The sequence below is a fragment of the Colletotrichum costaricense genome (genome assembly GCF_030867565.1).
Source record: "Colletotrichum costaricense strain IMI 309622 chromosome Unknown Scaffold_21.1, whole genome shotgun sequence".
Lineage (NCBI taxonomy): Eukaryota > Fungi > Ascomycota > Sordariomycetes > Glomerellales > Glomerellaceae > Colletotrichum > Colletotrichum costaricense.
This window is the reverse complement of record NW_026848250.1, coordinates 427,747-445,458: the sequence shown is the minus strand read 5'-3', so window position 1 is coordinate 445,458 and position 17,712 is coordinate 427,747. Positions and strand designations below refer to the sequence as shown.

General features: G+C 51.8%; 8 protein-coding genes across 8 annotated transcripts; 2 read left to right on the top strand and 6 right to left on the bottom strand.

The window, feature by feature from the left end:
* Positions 1-143: 143 nt before the first annotated feature.
* On the bottom strand, positions 144-656 carry CCOS01_14656 (uncharacterized protein; the record flags this gene model as incomplete). Its single annotated transcript, XM_060462799.1, has 1 exon — positions 144-656. One exon carries the CDS (start codon positions 654-656, stop codon positions 144-146), a length of 513 nt encoding a protein of 170 aa, XP_060306630.1.
* Positions 657-1,855: 1,199 nt separating this feature from the next.
* CCOS01_14655 (uncharacterized protein) lies at positions 1,856-3,174 on the top strand (the record flags this gene model as incomplete). The annotated part of the gene is made up of 4 exons (XM_060462798.1): positions 1,856-2,073; positions 2,132-2,341; positions 2,408-2,594; positions 2,656-3,174. The coding sequence occupies 4 exons, from the start codon at positions 1,856-1,858 to the stop codon at positions 3,172-3,174; spliced, it is 1,134 nt and encodes a 377-aa protein (XP_060306629.1).
* Positions 3,175-3,452: 278 nt separating this feature from the next.
* Positions 3,453-5,360, bottom strand: CCOS01_14654 (alpha-galactosidase; the record flags this gene model as incomplete). Its single annotated transcript, XM_060462797.1, has 5 exons — positions 3,453-4,356; positions 4,424-4,564; positions 4,627-4,794; positions 4,857-4,911; positions 4,976-5,360. 5 exons carry the CDS (start codon positions 5,358-5,360, stop codon positions 3,453-3,455), a joined length of 1,653 nt encoding a protein of 550 aa, XP_060306628.1.
* A 1,072-nt stretch (positions 5,361-6,432) lies between these two features.
* Positions 6,433-6,771, bottom strand: CCOS01_14653 (uncharacterized protein; the record flags this gene model as incomplete). The annotated part of the gene is made up of 1 exon (XM_060462796.1): positions 6,433-6,771. One exon carries the CDS (start codon positions 6,769-6,771, stop codon positions 6,433-6,435), a length of 339 nt encoding a protein of 112 aa, XP_060306627.1.
* A 1,651-nt stretch (positions 6,772-8,422) lies between these two features.
* Positions 8,423-9,214, bottom strand: CCOS01_14652 (short-chain dehydrogenase; the record flags this gene model as incomplete). Its single annotated transcript, XM_060462795.1, has 1 exon — positions 8,423-9,214. One exon carries the CDS (start codon positions 9,212-9,214, stop codon positions 8,423-8,425), a length of 792 nt encoding a protein of 263 aa, XP_060306626.1.
* A 744-nt stretch (positions 9,215-9,958) lies between these two features.
* CCOS01_14651 (cytochrome P450 3A17) lies at positions 9,959-11,642 on the bottom strand (the record flags this gene model as incomplete). The annotated part of the gene is made up of 4 exons (XM_060462794.1): positions 9,959-10,217; positions 10,275-10,891; positions 10,966-11,493; positions 11,547-11,642. The coding sequence occupies 4 exons, from the start codon at positions 11,640-11,642 to the stop codon at positions 9,959-9,961; spliced, it is 1,500 nt and encodes a 499-aa protein (XP_060306625.1).
* A 1,504-nt stretch (positions 11,643-13,146) lies between these two features.
* CCOS01_14650 (phosphorylcholine phosphatase) lies at positions 13,147-14,241 on the bottom strand (the record flags this gene model as incomplete). The annotated part of the gene is made up of 1 exon (XM_060462793.1): positions 13,147-14,241. One exon carries the CDS (start codon positions 14,239-14,241, stop codon positions 13,147-13,149), a length of 1,095 nt encoding a protein of 364 aa, XP_060306624.1.
* A 1,844-nt stretch (positions 14,242-16,085) lies between these two features.
* Positions 16,086-17,686, top strand: CCOS01_14649 (unsaturated glucuronyl hydrolase; the record flags this gene model as incomplete). Its single annotated transcript, XM_060462792.1, has 2 exons — positions 16,086-16,349; positions 16,400-17,686. The coding sequence occupies 2 exons, from the start codon at positions 16,086-16,088 to the stop codon at positions 17,684-17,686; spliced, it is 1,551 nt and encodes a 516-aa protein (XP_060306623.1).
* Positions 17,687-17,712: the final 26 nt, after the last annotated feature.

Genomic DNA, 17,712 nt, shown 5'->3' with positions numbered 1-17,712 from the left:
ATCTGGCCTGGCTATCTCGGCCTTCGTGTCTCTTTTGATACTAGACCCAAGGCCCTTCCTCCACGTGGAAGATATCTCCGGCGAGAACAATGCGGCCCTTCTTTGCAGAAATCCAGAGTGCCAGAGCTGTGGGTGCAGCAAGATCATGTTTCAGAAAGGCCCAAGGTGGCCTGGGGTGATATTTGGTCCCATGCATGCAGCATGAACTGCGGTTCGGAGCACACTCTGGATACGGCTCCCACGTCGTTTGGCAACTGTCTCTCTTCTTTGTGAGCCCAGTCGGCATTTGACTGAAGGTTTATGATGAGGGAAGAGGAGGTGTTTGTTATGGCGCAGTCTCCTTTGTTAAGGGCTTGGTAATTGCTGAATTGCTGAAAGTTCCCCCTTGATCGGCACCACGCCGGAAACTCTTGTTTGGTGTAACGGTCTTCTGCCGAGTCTGCCATTTGCCGGACAGTCTTGAATACTCTCGATACAATTCCTTCGACGAAAAGATCAAGAGAGGCGCAACGGGCTGTCTCGTTCCATCTCGGTGAGGGATTCCGATGAGGTATTGAGACGACGGAGATGCCCGCTGTCTGTCTGTCTGGCTGTCTATTGAAGAAACGCACGGCCTCCAAGCTGCATGCAGCATCTGTGAAAGACCAGGAAGCCATGCCGATCTGCTGATCCCTGGACCATTTCTTCCTCGCCCGGGTCCCCAACGAACATCGCACTCCCCGCCTGTGGTTCGCCAGTTCGTTCCCAGTCCACGAAGCTATTGACGACAAGGCCCCGTCACCCCTATAACAGACCCCGCTCTTTTATGGCGAATTTCTGCTCGAAGAACCAGGCTGGAGAACGTGACAAGATGGTATCCCAGAAAAGAGCAGCAGAGGGAACCTGCTTTCCGCTCCCGCGGATGGTAAGGAGGATCCCTTCTTGCGTGACTGACCCTCTCAAGATCGACGCCTGGGTTCACTTCTTCTTCAGCAAACCTTTATCCCCGGCATTTGCACCATGAAGAAATGACGGCACATCGCGAGACATGTCTATTGGGGGCCGGTCGTGCCTGTTGATCTTTTTCTTTTCTCGGGCCAGTGGAATAGGCTTTGCTATCTGGTAGTATTGTCAAACTTCCTGCCATCCTATGCAACCCAAACCATTGACGGATGAAGACATCACCGTCCATCAACTGTCTCAACTGGGCAAGAGAGCTACGAGAAGGGGGTGCCGATTGACTCCTTTTGCAGGACCTGTCGTCTCATAGTCCCCCACCACCCCTGCTTATAGTAACAGTAACAGACTGGTAGTGACTCTTGGAGTGCGACCTCTGCACCTCTGCTACACGTTTGTGGTGCGTGTGGCGTAGGCTAGAGGGTGGCACTAACAATTGTCACCACCATGTGGGTTCTTCGCCCGGTCTAGTCACCGCGCCGGCTGGAGGGCTCGATTACCTGTCGCGGCCTAGCCACCCTCTGCCGTTTGGGATCGCGAAACCAGAGCCTGCCAGGCTGCTAGACTGTTATTATTGCCACAGCACTGGAGAAGGGGAAATTTCTTAACTTACGGGCCGGAAAAGAAGTGGGTAGCCGAGCTTGACGAGGGCCAATCTGCTCCGGACTGTGGACGCACATCGTCGATTCTTAAAAGTATGCCCGTTTCCCCCTTCTCGACGGGCTCGTAGGGCTTTCTTTGAGTTTGAACTAGACGACATCTTGCTCCCCTCTCATCCTCGTCTCCTTCCCCACATACCCAATCTGGTATATCGAGGAGCCTTTCTTGAGAGGACCGAACCTCGACACATCGGATACGATACTTATTTAATACGAACGAATCGATTTTCCCGCCTTCGCCTTCTCCAGCATACTTCACGATGGCGGCATCAAAGACCGACTACCAGATTGCCTCGCTGGCCGCGGGCTTTACTATCGGTTTTGGTTTCTTGACAGTATGGGAGGCCATGAAGCAGACGAGACGGAATCGTAACCCCCTTCGAAGCACATACATCTACATGATGTGGGGTGAGATTGTCGCCAATCTCGTCATTGCCGTCATCGGATGGTTATTCTTAGATGGGATATTAGGACCAACGTGAGTATCGAAGTGCGGTATTTCTACTCTGTCCGAGCTAACACTATCGGTGTCAAAGAGTGCCGGTCTTATTCTTCATCCTATTCTTATGGGTGTGGGAGATCCAGTTGCTGATGCAAATCATCATCAATCGTATTGCCGTCATTGCGGAGAGTCAAAAGACCATTCGCATGCTGAAATGGGGAACGGCTGTGGTTATCACCCTGATCAATATTGCCGTCTTCTGCATCTGGATTCCCTCCCACCTTGACCCTCCTGTTAGCCAAACGTAAGTTCGACCATCTCCTGTACTGAGCTCTTGCCGTATAGTTCACTCGCTGATATGAGATCGCAGATACGTTAATATCAACCACTATTGGGACCGTCTCTCCAAAATCCTCATTCTCATCGTTGACGCTGGCCTCAACTGGTATTTTCTCCACGTCGTCAAGGCTCGCCTCCTGAATCAGCATGGATTGGTCAAGTACAAGCCTCTGGTTGGCTTCAACGCAAAGCTGATGGTTCTTTCAATTGCCATGGACGTAAGTCAAGACACCACTACGATCATGTAAAATGTTCAGAAGGCTGACAATACACATTCAGGCTATGCTCATTGGCCTCATGTCACTTCCAAACCAAGTCGTCTACATCCAGTTCCACCCCGTGGCCTACATGGTCAAGCTCAACATCGAAATGTCAATGGCCTCATTGATCACACGCCTCGCAAAGGATCAAGATAGCGGTTTTAGATTCAACTCCCTCTCATACTCCCAGGGACATTCCCGAGGTCATCGCACGAACCCAACTGGTCTTGACAACGGTCACAACGGCCACCACGAAACCGGAGGTCTTAAGAGTTTCCATCGCGCCAGCGTCGGAGCCGTTCCTGAAGATAGAAATCTCGAAGCCATCCGGGAAGCTAGAACTGGTATCCACCGAAGAGTCGATGTTGAAGTCCGCGTTGAGTCGCACTCGCCGAAGTCGAACCCTGCCTCATCTTTCAGCGGGCGCAACGATGATGCGGCGAGCGGAAGCTCTTTCTACAGGGTTGATGATGAGGACTCGCTGACCAGCAATCCCGGACATCCTCGGTCATCGGAGAAGAAGGAGATGAGGGATTAGGTGATGCGGCTATGTAATTGATGGTAATGGTTGGGATGGATGCATGCGGACTTTGTTCTGGCATGCTATGATCAAGGCTCTTTTTCGTTACGAATACCCCTGTGCTATACTCACAACGCCTCTTTTCTTTTGTATACTAGTCCTTGATGATATGGGCGAGAATGATTAATATCAAGCCTCCTGAGCGTACTAGGAGGATCTCATTGTAAGAATTCAAGATTGTCTTGTTCTCATAATCTTGCCTATGAACGATCATTTCACGTTGCTTGCTCGAGACTCTAGCTGGCCTCGAAAACCTCGAAACCAACCAAGTCAGGGGCCCAAGCACTTCCAAACGACTTGAACTCCACCGTGTTCGAGCTATCACCCTTGAAGCCATCAACCTCAACGAGCAAGCGGCCAGTGTCAAACCAGTTCCCGCCGGAGATGGGGAAGGCCCACCGTTTCTCGGTACCACCATTGACGGAGATGGTCAAATTACGGGTATTGGACCCAAACTGCCACGCGGAGTCGAGGGCGATCTCATAGTTGATGAAGTCAACGCCTAGCAGCTTCTTGCCCTCTGACTTGGCCTCGACGCCCTCAAACTTGACCGCGGCCCCTGAACCGATATTCCCCACCTTTGTGCTGCTCGGAAGACACTGACCCTCTGCGCAAGTAACCTTGGAGGCTGAGCCAGACAGCGCGGCGTCAGTGGCCGTGTAATATCCGGCTGACGCGTCGACGGCGGGTGCCGTCGTGGAGAGGTCCGAGAGCACGAGCAACTTGAGTTCGTGGCCGTTCAACGTCGTCTCGTACGTGCCCGAGATGGAGCCGATGTCACTCGCCGTCCATACGTCACGGGCGTTGGCCGAGGCGACACCCAAGACGGCCGCGAGGTCGACGCTCACGGCCTGGGAATCGTTCTTCCAGTTTGCCAGGCCGACCACGAGGCGGGAGCCCGATAACTCGCCGGCCCAAACGTCCCACTCCTCCTCGGTGTAGCGACGGACGAGTTCTGTCTGCTTGGCGAGGGGGTCTTGGTTGAGAGCGATGACTTCCTTGTTGACGAGGATCTCGTGGGCTGATTCCGGGACAAGACCGGGGATAGCGGGGGCACCGAGGGTAAGGGGAGACTTGTTGATGGCCCACATTCCCATGTGGAACTTCTCCTCCTCAATCGACAGGGCGCTGAGACCAATGCTAGGATGATGTTGTCAGCGCCGGAATTAAAACGACGCAATCCTGCGGAAAGAAGTTGACTACTCACAGCAACATGTCCATGTCGGGGAAAGCACCTGGGCCGGTGTACTTGTAAAAAGGAACAACTTGGTTCGTGATCCGCCAAATGCTGCGCCAGCCGTTGTAGATGTCGTTGCTGATTCTCCAGCTGTTACCAATTTTGGGCGCCCTAGTGATCAAGTTAATTCCTTGTGAAAGCTTGAGAGAATTTCGCTACCGTGGACGACGCACCAGATACCCAGGTCCGTTCCAGTTCCCCATTGGCAGACTTGGTAGAGGATGTCTCGATCCGTTGTGTTCAACGCATCTGCCATCGCTACGAAGCGATCCGGTGAAACGGCTTCTTCGGAAACGTAGTCGACCATAACCGTGGGCTCGACCGCGTAGCAGTTATCGTATCTGATGTGCACCTCGGATTAGCACCTGACCATTCTAAGGGCTCTACTCCTTGGTGAACGTACTTCAGGGAATCTGCGCCCCAGTCGGCGAATGACTTGGCATCGGTGAGCTCATGATCTGAAAATCTTGTTAGGACTATCTGGTACACTGAACATTGGAGTTCCGGGTAATTACTACTCACCGAGAGAAGCGGGCTGATCTGTGGAACCGCATTGGTAGTATCCGCCGCCGGAGTATACGCCGAACTTCAATCCGAGATTGTGGATGTAATCACCGAGCTCCTTGCCGCCTCCGGACGGGAACAACTCCGGGTTCCACACGAGCTCGCCGTCAGCGGAGCGCTCCTTGGCCGGCCAGCCGCAGTCGGTAGTCACGGTGGTGTATCCGGCGTCGGCTAGACCCGTGTTGATCAAGGCGTGTGCGTTCTCTTTGATCAGCGTCTCATTGGGGTAGCAGTTGTAGTAGTTGTAACTGTTCCATCCCATCTGAGGTGTCGGCGTCTTATGGGTCTTGGCCGAGGCGCGAGCGGCGAGCGCCGTCAGGAGCGTGAACGCGAAGGAGGTCATGGTTGATGATCCGATAAGGTCGGGTTGAGATTCTCAGAGGTCCGCAACTACCACAACTCTCCCTACAACAACACCGCAGTCTGTCGTGGGATACTCATGTTTATAAGTCAATTGCAGGCCATTTCCCGTGCGCGAGAATGCAACCGTCTCTTCGCACGGCCCCGTCTTCCCCGGACTTGACTCAATGCCACCCTCGGCCTAGGTGAGGTCATCACGATTCTACGCGCACCATTGAAATATCGTTCCGGTAGTTCCAAGATCTCCACCAGTTCCCCAGGGGTAAGGAAAAGCCACATGATGGACGAGTTGGGGAAACAACGCGGGGAAAACGGCTGGGCTGAGTAAACTTATCGGGGTAAACGTCCCATTGACGGACACGACCACTCGGACTCGGGCGCTTATAAACAAAATGCGACATCGTGCAGCGGTTGTGCAGATGTGCCTGGCTCCACCCGGGCCGCATCAGTCTATCAGATGGTCCATGGGCTTAAACTGGCTTAAAGGCCGGTCAATGCCAATGTTTCCCCCGCAGTTGAGGAGGAGTCGTATCAGGGTCGCGGCTAGGGTGGGATGGGAACATTGAATGAAATAGGAAATCTAGGCGGGCGTTTGACAAGGTTCGCGATGGTGGGGTTGAGATGAGATTCGTTTGCTCGGGTTTGCACGACTCATGCGCCCTGTCTTGACTGGACACATGTACTTCAGTCTGGATGTCACCTCACTGACACGCGCTCAACTTAGAATGCGATGGATCAAGATGTGCTCTACCGAACCCAAAGTCGGTAGAGTTCCACGGCTAAAAGACTTAAACTCAACATCTACACTACCCACACCAGGCCATTGTCAAGACCCGCCATTTCCAAGTCTCGAGCCAAGACAACCTGGGCGTCTGTATCCGGGCGAATCCTACTCTCCCGTATGTGTTTCACCGACCTCGCCTGTCGCTTCGCGGATTACTAGACCAAGTATCTCAGAATTTGACAATCTGGGTTCTTCCTCGCTAGAATCATCGGTACTAATGGACCAGCAGCAGCGCTTGTTTGTCGCCGCGGTAAACATCTGTGTCCAGCTCTCAGTTCGATTTGTCTCCCGATCCAGTGACAATCGAGGCTACGTAGTCTCGATCACCATCGTTCACTCTGAAGAAATCTGAATGCGCTATCTTGACCGTGTCCTCAGCCGCAGCCGGCTCATCGAAGGTAGCATATCGTATGGAGCCAGTGTTGTGGTATGTGCTAACGATCTGTCGGCTACGAACTAAAGGCGTAGTAAACGCTCTGAGGATAAGCTTTGCGAACAGAATCTTCTCGTATGTATTATCGGGATTTCTTGAGTGGATGACGATTTCTAAGAGTTGGGCACTCAAAGGGCTTGGCCCTAGTATCGTCGATTCCTCAAATGGAAGTACCATATCACCAGTCACGGCCCATGACCATGGAGGGGCGCGGCGGTTGTCTCTTTCGTGATAGCAGAAGTTTCCCTCGGGAATCCACAGGAAGCCACGCCGAAAGTCCGAAGTTCAGTGACCGGCCAGATAGTCCTCTCCAAGAACTGGATGCAGATGTTGTGTATACCCGAGAAGGCCGGTAGATCACTTGAACTGTACGTAAGCTTCCTTTGAGTATATGCGTTCACTACTTCGTAGTAGTTACATAGAATGACATTTGTTTCCAGGGGCCCGGGAGAGGGAGAGGCAAGCTCACAGGGTAAAGGACATGTTGTGATCATATGGATATTCCTTGGAGACAGCATATACTCGTGAAATGCCACTCGTGTTTACAACGTACTATTTCTACCAAGGCTTCGAAAGTCCTCTTCATTTTGATCTTTCCGCCAGACAGTAGCCACGGGACTATGTTGACTGGTCGAGATTTGGATTGTGGCATTGACGCTTACTTCCTGCTGTCTACGCATGGTCTGACTTGAGTAAACCTTTTCTACTTTCTGTTGACACCATAGCAGAAATTGTATTGAACCGTCGAGTTGCGGTAAACCAACCTCATTCTTTAGAACTCATTCTTCCGATCCGACTCGGGGTCTTATTAGGTACAAAGACAGTCTATCCGAAAGAAACGAAATTCCATACTGCGAGATATCATGATGGCATCTTGGAAATTCTGAGAAAGCTCTTTGACGGCGATGGAGTCTTGAAAAGGCCCTAAGGTTTCGGCCGCCAGGGCAGGGGAGATTGCACCACCAGAGCAGTGACTTAGAGGAACGTATTGATCTTTCGCGCCTTTCATCGGGGGTGGCCTTTAGCGTTGTGTATGCTCCCTAATAACTGGGCTGGTAGCAGCATTACCACAAGTGCAATCAAGTCGACTTTGGCGCCCATAGCTATCAACTTGGTTGTAATCTTTCTGAGGTTTGCTTATTGCCTTACCTGCAAGTATAGTGACGGAGCGAAAATCGTACCATTGTGCTGTATACAAAAGAGAGACTCCCCTCAGGCATTCATGCAATATTGGTACACGTTTCAACAATGGTTCTGTGATATGGCAAGTCAATCTCTATGATGACCGACGTTATCACGGTTGCTATGCTTCATCGCAGGGGTTATGTATAAAGCACTCAAGAATGAGTTGACATAAATTGCAGCTGTCGTTTGTGACCTGTGTTAACACGTCGTGCGATTCATGGTGTCGGTAGAATGCCTTTTCAGGAGACCCGTGATCTTGGAAGTCAACCTGGGCAGGCTCAGCTAAGGCCTCGGTTGTGAAACTTGCGCAAGGAGCGTACTGGTGATCCATTATGAGATGTGAGGGTTTCAGAAGCGTGCGGGAAATACGTGGTTGGCGCAATGATCTTACCTCGCACTACGTGGTGATTGAGCCAGCTCACGAATCAGATGTGCTCTTACGAAACCTGCGACTGACTGGCCCGTATCATAACGGAACATCCTGATATTTCTGCTGGGCACCGTTTCGCATTGTCCGTCATAAGGTCCTCCGTGCAGAGTTCCAGTGAGTCGTTCATATCCTCAGTAATAGGGGAGGCCATTTCGGGTTGAGAAGTAATAAGGTAACGTATGTGATATCTGCTCACTTTCAGGAATAATCCAACTACTTGCTCCCAGCCGCCTTTGCGTATTGCTCACCAAACGCACCATACCATCTGCCAATGACCTCTCCAGCCATCCCCGGCCCGATGGTCTCGACACCGTCCTCCAATTTACTACCAACTTCCTCCATAAATTCATCCACGGTGAGAGCATCCGGGTTATTCTCCTTCTTGTTGTCGTCTGGATCCGATCGCTCTCGGTGCAGGTCAGTTGCTACCGTCGGTGGCGCAATTTCTACAACTCTGACTTTGGAACCGCCGTTCTTGAGCTGTGTGCGAAGATTCATGCTCCAAAAGTGCAGCCAAGCTTTGGTACCGTTGTAGACGGGGTTGATGATGGAGAATGGAACGAAGCCAAGTACACTCGACACGTTGATGATGAGTGCGGATTCCTTGGTCTGAAAGTGTGGTAACAGGCCTAGAGCCAGATGCATCGGGCCTCGAATATTGATGTCGATTTCTTGGTCAGCCTTCGAGAGGAAATCGTCGTCCTTGAGAATCTCCAGAGGACGTTGCACCCCGGCATTGTTGACAAGGCAGTCTAGGTCAGGGTGTTCCTTGGTAACACGTCTGACAAACTCGGGGATCTGTTCAGCCTTGCCCGTGTCCAGCACGTAATAGTCGACAGCCCCGATCTCTTTTGCTGTTTCTTGTAGTTTCGATTCTGTGCGTCCAGCGATGATGACCTTTTTGCCCTTGGAAATGAAGTGTTGAGCCATCACCTTGCCGATGCCACCACCGCCACCGGTGATGACCGCATATTTAAATCCTAGGTTGTCTTCTGGGGGAGCCATGTTCTCGTATCGTCGGATTGAAATAATGAATTGATGATGATGCAGTAGACCAAATCTTCCAAGGGTGTTTAAGAGGGTCGCCGGCTACATGCAATATAGCCGAGGTGATGGTGGATGAAGTATAAATGGATCCAAGACCCAGGAGAGCTTGATAACAAGGCAAATGATACTAGTGGGGTGTTGAATGTGCTAGTGATGATGCCGAAATTTTGTCACCTTTCGAAACTTAGCTATTAGGCGATGTCGCCGGCTTCGGCTCAACGACGTCATCATCTGTTAGGGGCTGTACCTTTGGCCATAATTGTGGCGCTTTACCGTAAATCATTTAAGGTAGGTTATCATGGAAATCGATCCCTGGGTAAGGTGACTGACTTAGCGCAGGTCGGGAAAATGCTCCTTGGCAGACTGTATCCAGCGACCTTGGCGAATCTAGAATGAGTTGGCTTTGGATGTGGTCGCAACCTCGACCATTAAAATATGTCTGTAAGATAGAAGCGTTTATTCTTGAAAAGAACGAGTGGCCGATTGACAGGAAGTTTCTAAGATGCTTCAATGATAAGCAGGTGTTCTCTTAGACAAATATGGCTAATGTACTAATCTAACCGGTATGCGGTATTTGTACTAAGGTATTTCATTGTCAAAAAGCCAGTGCTCTGTGAACTCTCCCAACTTACATCGAAATCATGCTAAGAGAAATTCTTTGGGAAATATCCTTAGAAGCCGACGGTCGCTGGGTTTGCTTCTCTAAATTAAGGTGATGTCGCATCGCTTCCTCTTCGGCGATAGAAGGACGTAATCCTTCATTTCCATGCTGTCGGCTGGCATGTTTGGGCCTAGTCTTGCCCCGCGACATCTTTTGAAGAATACAGCAGTGGAAAGCCGGAGCTCCATCATTGCCAGATATTGACCAATACAGACTCTGGCCCCAGCTCCTAACGGGATGTATGCTTGCCTTTGTTGGAGGGAAACTTTGGTCGGGTCAAGGTATCTATCAACATCGAACCTAGACAGTCTCGAGTTAGCTAGTGCCTTTCCAGATGGATATGCTAGGTAACCATACCGATGAGGATCTGGGAACACCTTAGGGTCGCGCTGCAGACTGTAGGCTGGGCTGTAAACAACAGTACCTGCAGGCACAAAGTGCGATGACAGCGTAGTCCCCCCTCCTGGAATAAGCCTTGGTAGAGATGAGAGGACGGCGGGATATAAGCGCAAGGTCTCTTCTATGACGGCACCTAGTATGGGGCACGCCTCGAGTCGTTTATCGTCAAAGTTATCGCCGAGTAGTGCAATCTCATTCTCAAGCTTTTCCTGCAGGACTGGCTGTTTCAACACCGACCAGATGAGATAGGTCAAAACGGCAGCGGTTGTGTCTGTTCCTGCAACCATCATACCTGCACCCTCCATACCGACGGCCTCCTTTGTCAACCAAGTCCGACCTTCACTATCACATTCTGCAATCATTTCCGTAAAGATACTTTGGGCTGATGATGGACCTCGCTGTTTGACACTCGCTACGCCATCTGCACCACCAAGTCTGACTTGCTCAAGCTGCCGAGAGAATGTTTGAAGCAGTGACCGAGGTATGAGTTGGGATAGAGAGGCGAGGAATGGGATCTCGCATTGGATGACATCCGCTATCAGAGCATTCTCAATGGCTCGCATGTACATGGTACTCTACAACATGATACATGTGGTTAGTCCGTCAGTATCTCGGTAAGATCTAAGGATAGGTAGATGTTCTTTCATACCTTTCCGGATTCCAGCACCCCCAATGATTGCCCAAATGAGAGCTGGCTGATGACATCAGCGGCCATATACGTCCACCACTTGTGCGAGTTTGATGAGCCCGCCAAAGCCTCTGTCTTGATCTTCATGACTGCAAGCTCAACTTTACTCCTAATAGTCGATTCCCAATTTTTTCGTAGAGATGTAATGGCGAAGGAGCCCTGCAAAAGTCTTCGCCGCTGCTTCGCCTCTTCGCTGTTCAGAATCATGGACAGAGATAGGGCTGGAAGCTTCGTTGCGTAGTCGCCAATCCATTGCGCCTTTTCGAAACCGCCGCCAACCTTGTAGACTTGGGAAACTGATTGGATATCGATGCATGATAATTCATTTGGTGCGATTCTGACAATGCTTCCGTACCTTTCGTGGAGCTGGTGTACGTATGTCATGCGGGTTCCAGTCAACCGGCTAAGCTTCAAGCTCAGTCTTGAGCATCGTGTGTGCCAAGGCCCTGGAATATGCTTGAGAGGGGAGTTGAGGTACTGCAATAAGAGCTGCTTCGATCAGCTGGGGATACTTGGCGTTTGTCAGACAGAGTGCAATTTACGTTGCAGACTACGAGAACCCCTGTAGCTCCAACTAATGCCATGACCATGGCCCATCGATCGAATTCATCTTCGGGGTGCAAAAGTGTGACCCCCATGGCGAGTCTGCACCAAATCAACACCTGGAAAGATTGATTTCCAACAATTTACCAATTCATGAGGGGGTAACGACCACGACTATAAGGGAAATCCGCCACCTTTTCTCAGTAGAACGCCGGAGGAACCGGATTAAACGCCAGCGGCAGTTCCAACACAGACACTTCCAGATTCTTCAGCATCACTGTGCCACTTGATCACCTGCCACAATGGCTGTCTCGCTGACGAATGAGAACATAACGTTTCCGCCTTCCAACAACCAACGTCACGTTGGGGCGATTTGACTGGCCTCGGCAGTGATTAGAACCATGTAAAAGCATGCAGGCCAAGATGCTTTCGTGCAAAGGCGCCCTGTTGGACCTGTGACATTGGTTGGTTTGCTGAGCTGCTATCTTCACCTGCAAACATGTAGCAAACAAGGTGGGCCTGCTTGGTTTAGCTTGCGGCACAGAATACTGCGAAGTATGTTACAGGCTTCAAACCCCGTGCCTGCGTTCCTTTCCCGGGGTATGACTTCCATGAACGGGCAAGCTAAAGCTAGAACAAATTGTGGAAGGAGGTGGGAAAATGGAAAGCGAAGAACTGGGTGGACTGATTGGGCCACGAGAATTCCGGAGCACTTTCAAGTCACCCATGGCAGCTGGACTTGGCAAAGTTGGACTGGGCCGAGCGCCAACAAGGACAGTCTTCTCAAATGTCCAACAGCTTTCTAGCTCCGGACAGTTATGAACTTTACTATTGCGCATCATTCTTGAATCAGCTTGATCCTCTGTTCCCATTCAGAGCCGACCTGCGGCCCTTTGGCGAGAAGCAGGCGATGCTTTAACTGCTTTCGGTTGAATCTGAGTGGATAAAAGTCTTCCCACCCCACAGAGGCTGGGCCTTTCCCACAACACGCAGACCCGCAGGTTAATGAAGTTCTCATTCGCATGATCCACGCAACAAACACATGGTCTGGTGGTGTAGTTGGTTATCACGTCAGTCTAACATCGTGAACGCATCTTGCGCTTCACGTGGTACACTGAAGGTCTCCGGTTCAAGTCCGGGCTAGATCAGAGGATGGGCGATTGGTTTAGTGGTATAATGACCGCTTAGCATGCGGTAGGTCCTGGGTTCGATTCCCAGATCGTCCACATTTTTGCCCTCAGCGACTGCGCTTCCTCTTTTGATTGTTGGGCCGTCTCAGATTTGACTCTTCTGGGCGGTTTGAAGTCAATCTTCGAGTTGCAGAGAGTGATATGCCCGTCCGTGTGGTATATTAGAAACGAGGGTGGCCATGAGCGAGGGCAAGTGCTTAATCAAGTTTATGGGTTGGGGGTGTCTTCAATGGCCCCAGACTGCAAGCCATCTTTCTGCGCTGGTAGTTCTGGTGGTCGAATTCGACATGCGTACAATCTTTAGAAGTACCAAAGACGAAGGCTGATGGTAACTGGCATGATAAAACATTACATTGATCATCTAGTTCTGTTATGCCTTTGCGGCTGTGTCTAGCTTTTGCTCCTAGATTTACTGAATCTCCGTAGGAGTAACAATAACCCAGTTCTTGTCCGCGGTGACGGGAAGGTTGTTCGCCTTCTGAGCAGCAGTGTTGTTTACAATCATCTCGTTCATGGTCGCCATAGCGCTGTCCTTGCGGTTGATCCAGAGGTGAATGCCGCCCTTAGCAACATTGACGCCGTGGAAGATCATGGGGCCGTCGCTAGCGGGGGTGTCGCCGCCAGCCAAGATAGGTCCCTGCCACTCGTTGATGTAAGTGAGGATAGCCGCCCACTTGCCCTGCATCCAGGTAGCAGGAGTATAGAGGTAGGGAGTGATAACGAGGTCCAGGTTGGCCTCCTCGTTGTAGGTGCCGTCCTCGATCTGCTTACGGCTGGTGGTGAGATCGCCGGAGGTCAGGTTCTTCATGAGCATGGTGACGCCGATGACGTTCTCAGGCTTGACGTTGTAGCCGTACTTGGGGTCGGCAGCGACCATACGGACCAGCTCTTCAGCAGCGGCAGTGATAACGTAGACATCAATGCCGTTGGCCATCAACTTGTTGTAGAGCTCAACCTGGCCGGTGAAGATCTTGGGAGGGCTGACCTCGGTGGGGGTGATAACGTCGCCCTCGTAGTAAGTGGTAGGAATGGTACGGTTGAGAGCCATGAGATCGTCTACGTGCTCCTTGAGCTCCTTCAAAGGAATACCGCTCCAAATCTGAGCTGCCCATGGGTAGCAAATAATGTCGTCAATGTCGCACAGGCGGAGGTAGTAGCTGTACAACGTCTCGGTGTGGTTTGCCGTGTCCTTGAATGGAATGAGCTTCAGGGTGGGGTCCATGGTGTCACGGGTAAGGACACCGATGCTCTCGAGATACGGCAGCAGCGACTCCTCGAGATCGAAGCGGTAGCTGGTGTTGTCCATGTCGAAGACGGCGTATTGGCTCTGGTTGGCGTTGGCCGCGATCATGGTGTTGAGAGCCTTGGCCGCCTCGGCCGGCCAGTGCTTCAACTCGGGGCCGGCAGTGTGGTTGGAGGCGTAGACCGACGGGGCGGCATTCGCGACGCCACGGGCGATGGCCAGCCCGAGCGAGGCAACGATGAGGTTCATAGAGGTCTTCATGTTGACGGTACTGGAGATGGAGCTAGTAACTGAATAGAGCTGCAGCTAGCCAGAAAAGACCAATGTGAAGGAAGGTATGATTGCCGGCAGTGAAGAACGGGCCGAGAGCTGGGGGAACGGAGGAGGCCATTCATTTCCCACGGCGGCCGGGCCGCTGCCGCGTTATAAACAAGTCGGCGGCGATTGTAGAGGGGCCTCACTCTGCCAACTTCTCGCTTTACCTCATTTTAGCTAATCATGGTTCTTCCTACTCGCTTACCGGTGCTGAGAACCTCAGTCTGGTAGATACTGGGCTTTGCCAAGGTGAGAGAGGTTTACGCGGGTGTTGGCGGCGGCGTCCGCGACGTCGTGCAACATCCACTTTGTGGGGTCAACTAATCTCTTCTAGCTGGTTGGGGTAACATTCGTGACGATGAGCGGGATTATTGAAATGAGCTAAATGATAAACTTTTCGTCAGCCTGTGGGGGTTTTCCGGACAAGCCTGATAACAGCGCGGTGCGTGCGAAGACATCGCGACGTTTGGTATCTTTTCCGAGCGTTGCGTCAAGCTGAATGAGCTGCTCAGCCCTACAGCATGGCGTGGAGGACGTGGAGATCTCCAGACTCCCACTGAGCCGCCAAGCCGAACTGTTGCTCACGTCACAGGGGTCCAGTACGAATGAACCATGGTCCATATCAGATGAACCACGTTGTCGGGTAACATTGCCGTTGCCGGCTGTTCGGACTTGTTTGGGTGGATAACGAGAATATCCAGGACAATGATATGTCCCATGTGCTGTTATCTAGCCGCGCAACTGGCCTGAACTGTTTCAATGCCTGGTTTCCAGGTTTGCTGACAGCACCCGGAGTTGCCGTCGCGCCTCGGTGTTGCTATCTCTCTAGCTCTTGGAATTCTGCACCTACTTGAGTCAAACCGTTGCTGCGTCCCTGGACTCTCAATTCACCGCGGAGGCTATCCGTATATGCAGTCCATAGGAAGTAGTACCGACAGCTTGGTTCTCGTGTTTTCAGTCACGTCAATCAATCAATCATGCCAATGAAAGTGCCGGTGTTTGCGGCTTGGAGGCAGGGGTTGTTCGCGGGGACAACACCGCAGTCCGACAATCAGCGAACCCTGCTCGTGAGCACCAATTGCATCCCAGCCGAATTGCGAGAGAGACAGTAATCCAAATGAAGCTGCAGACAGCTTGGCCTTCAAGTTCTGAGACTCCAGATGGTGAAAATAATTACAATTCTCTGAAGTCGTACGGATGGATGGTCGTGCAGCATAGCGAGGAAGTTAGACGCCGACCGGTGGGCGGCTGTGTCTAGTCGCACAGTTTCACCTAAGATCAGGATCATTTACCTGCATCGACAAACTTGCAACATCAAGGAGTGCGACGGGTTATATAAGCTCGAGAACGTGATGACAATGTCTTCGCAATAAAGTTAGACTCCAAAAAACCAAGTCGGAAGAATCACAGCTGTCAAGATCTCGACTCCGGGCATCGGGCAATCGTCCGGACGACAAATCCTCCGCGTAGAGACTGCACCACCACCCGATTACCGCTCCAACCAGACTTTGGTTCCCCGACGCTTCGACCGAACGCCTCAATCTTGGATCTTGCCGCAAGTCCGCTACGAAGAATACAACGTCTTGTCCCGAGCGACAGGCCGAAGATACCGTGCTTCCTTCATCCGGCGTCAACACAGAGTTCCGGCTTACTTTCACGCTGATCTAACTCGCACTGACGCCCTTATAAGACTCTAGCCCCGAGTGTTCCAGGGTCACCTAGTTCGTAAGTGAATGCTTCAATGCTTTTGTCTCTATTACAGTAGAATATTTTGAATCATCTCTGTCAACATGGCGCATCTCAGTGGACACACCTCCATCCCAGTGGATGACGTCTCATCCCCGAAGGACGTGACCTATGCCGAGTCTGACAGCACCACCGAGCTCAATGCTGATAGCGACACTAGCATCTCAGAATCAGGAGGCAGGTCTGTCACCACCTTGAGGCGGAAGATGGCACAATCAAAGCCCATTAGAGAACAAGTCGGGGGCTTGTTCGAGGAGAACGTCACTGCCAAAATCTTCCGAACAGCCACAGATGCGCTTGTGAACAATGTAAGTTGCAATGCTCTCACCCCAAGATGTCAGTTTCTCACAACGTACAGGATCCTCCTTTGGCATATCCAGAGTACGTCCTCCAGACGGGCCCGGAAGCCGGCAAGTACATCTTGCGAGAGGCCGATTTCTGGACGTGTGGTTTCTTCCCAGGCAACATCTACTCCCTCATTGAGAGACTAGTCAAGTTCCCTCACACCATGCCCGGTGGGCAAGACAAGGCGGCTTTGCTGTCAAAGCTATGGTCGCTCGGTGCCTCATGGTCAGAACCCCTACACACCACAGCCAAGCGCACGGATACCCACGACATGTCATTCATGATCCAGCCGTCAATGAGAGTAAGATGGGAGGTTGCCCAAGACAAGCAGGCTTTGGACTCCATCGTGACCGCGGCCAAGGCTCTCTACACACGGTACAACTCAACTGTCGGAGCCATTCGGTCATGGGACGCGCTGACCCAGCATGGTGTCACTATTACGAGCTTGACAGACGACTTCCTCGTTATCATCGACTCGATGTGTAATCTGGACCTGCTCTACTACGCTGCATCTCATACCGGCGAGCAAGAGCTATGGGATGCCGCAACAAGACACGCCAAGACGTTGATCAAGTCGAACCTCCGCGTTGAAAAGGATTCCAGAGGTATCATCAAAGAGAAGATGTACAGCAATGTTCACGTCGTCAACTTTAATCCCAAGGACGGTGAGATCAAGGAGCGAAGAACGGGACAGGGATACGCCGCCGAGTCGACGTGGGCGAGAGGCCAAGCTTGGGGTATCCTTGGCTACGCTCAGACGTTCCTGTGGACCGGTGACGAGGAGTTCTTGGAAGTGTCCCGCGGCCTCGCAGAATACTTCTTCATGCGGCTAGAGACGTCACCAAAGTCTGTCGAGTTCCCCGTGGAGGGTGAGAACAGAACCAAGGGCCGATACGTCCCGCTCTGGGACTTTGACGCGCCGATCGAGAACGAGGAATTCCCTCTGAGAGACTCATCCGCAGGTATCATTGCCGCCAACGGTATGCTGGTTCTATCCCAGGCCTTGGCGGGACAGGGTCTGGCGAAGGAGAGCGCGAGATACCGGGATATGGCCATTACAATCGTGAAGGATACCCTCGACTTCTCGCTGGCGATGGAGAAGGCTAAGTTCGTCTTCAGCAAGGGCGAGATCTCGACCGCAGACGTCGAGGAGGGCAAGACATTTGACGCTATCTTGAAGAACGCTACGGCAAACCACAACACACGGGACCACAAGAGATACTGGGATCATGGCTTGGTTTACGGTGACTACTACTTGATTGAATTCGGCAACAGACTGCTGAAGATGGGATTGGTGTAATTCATAGTGCTTTGTGTATGTACGGG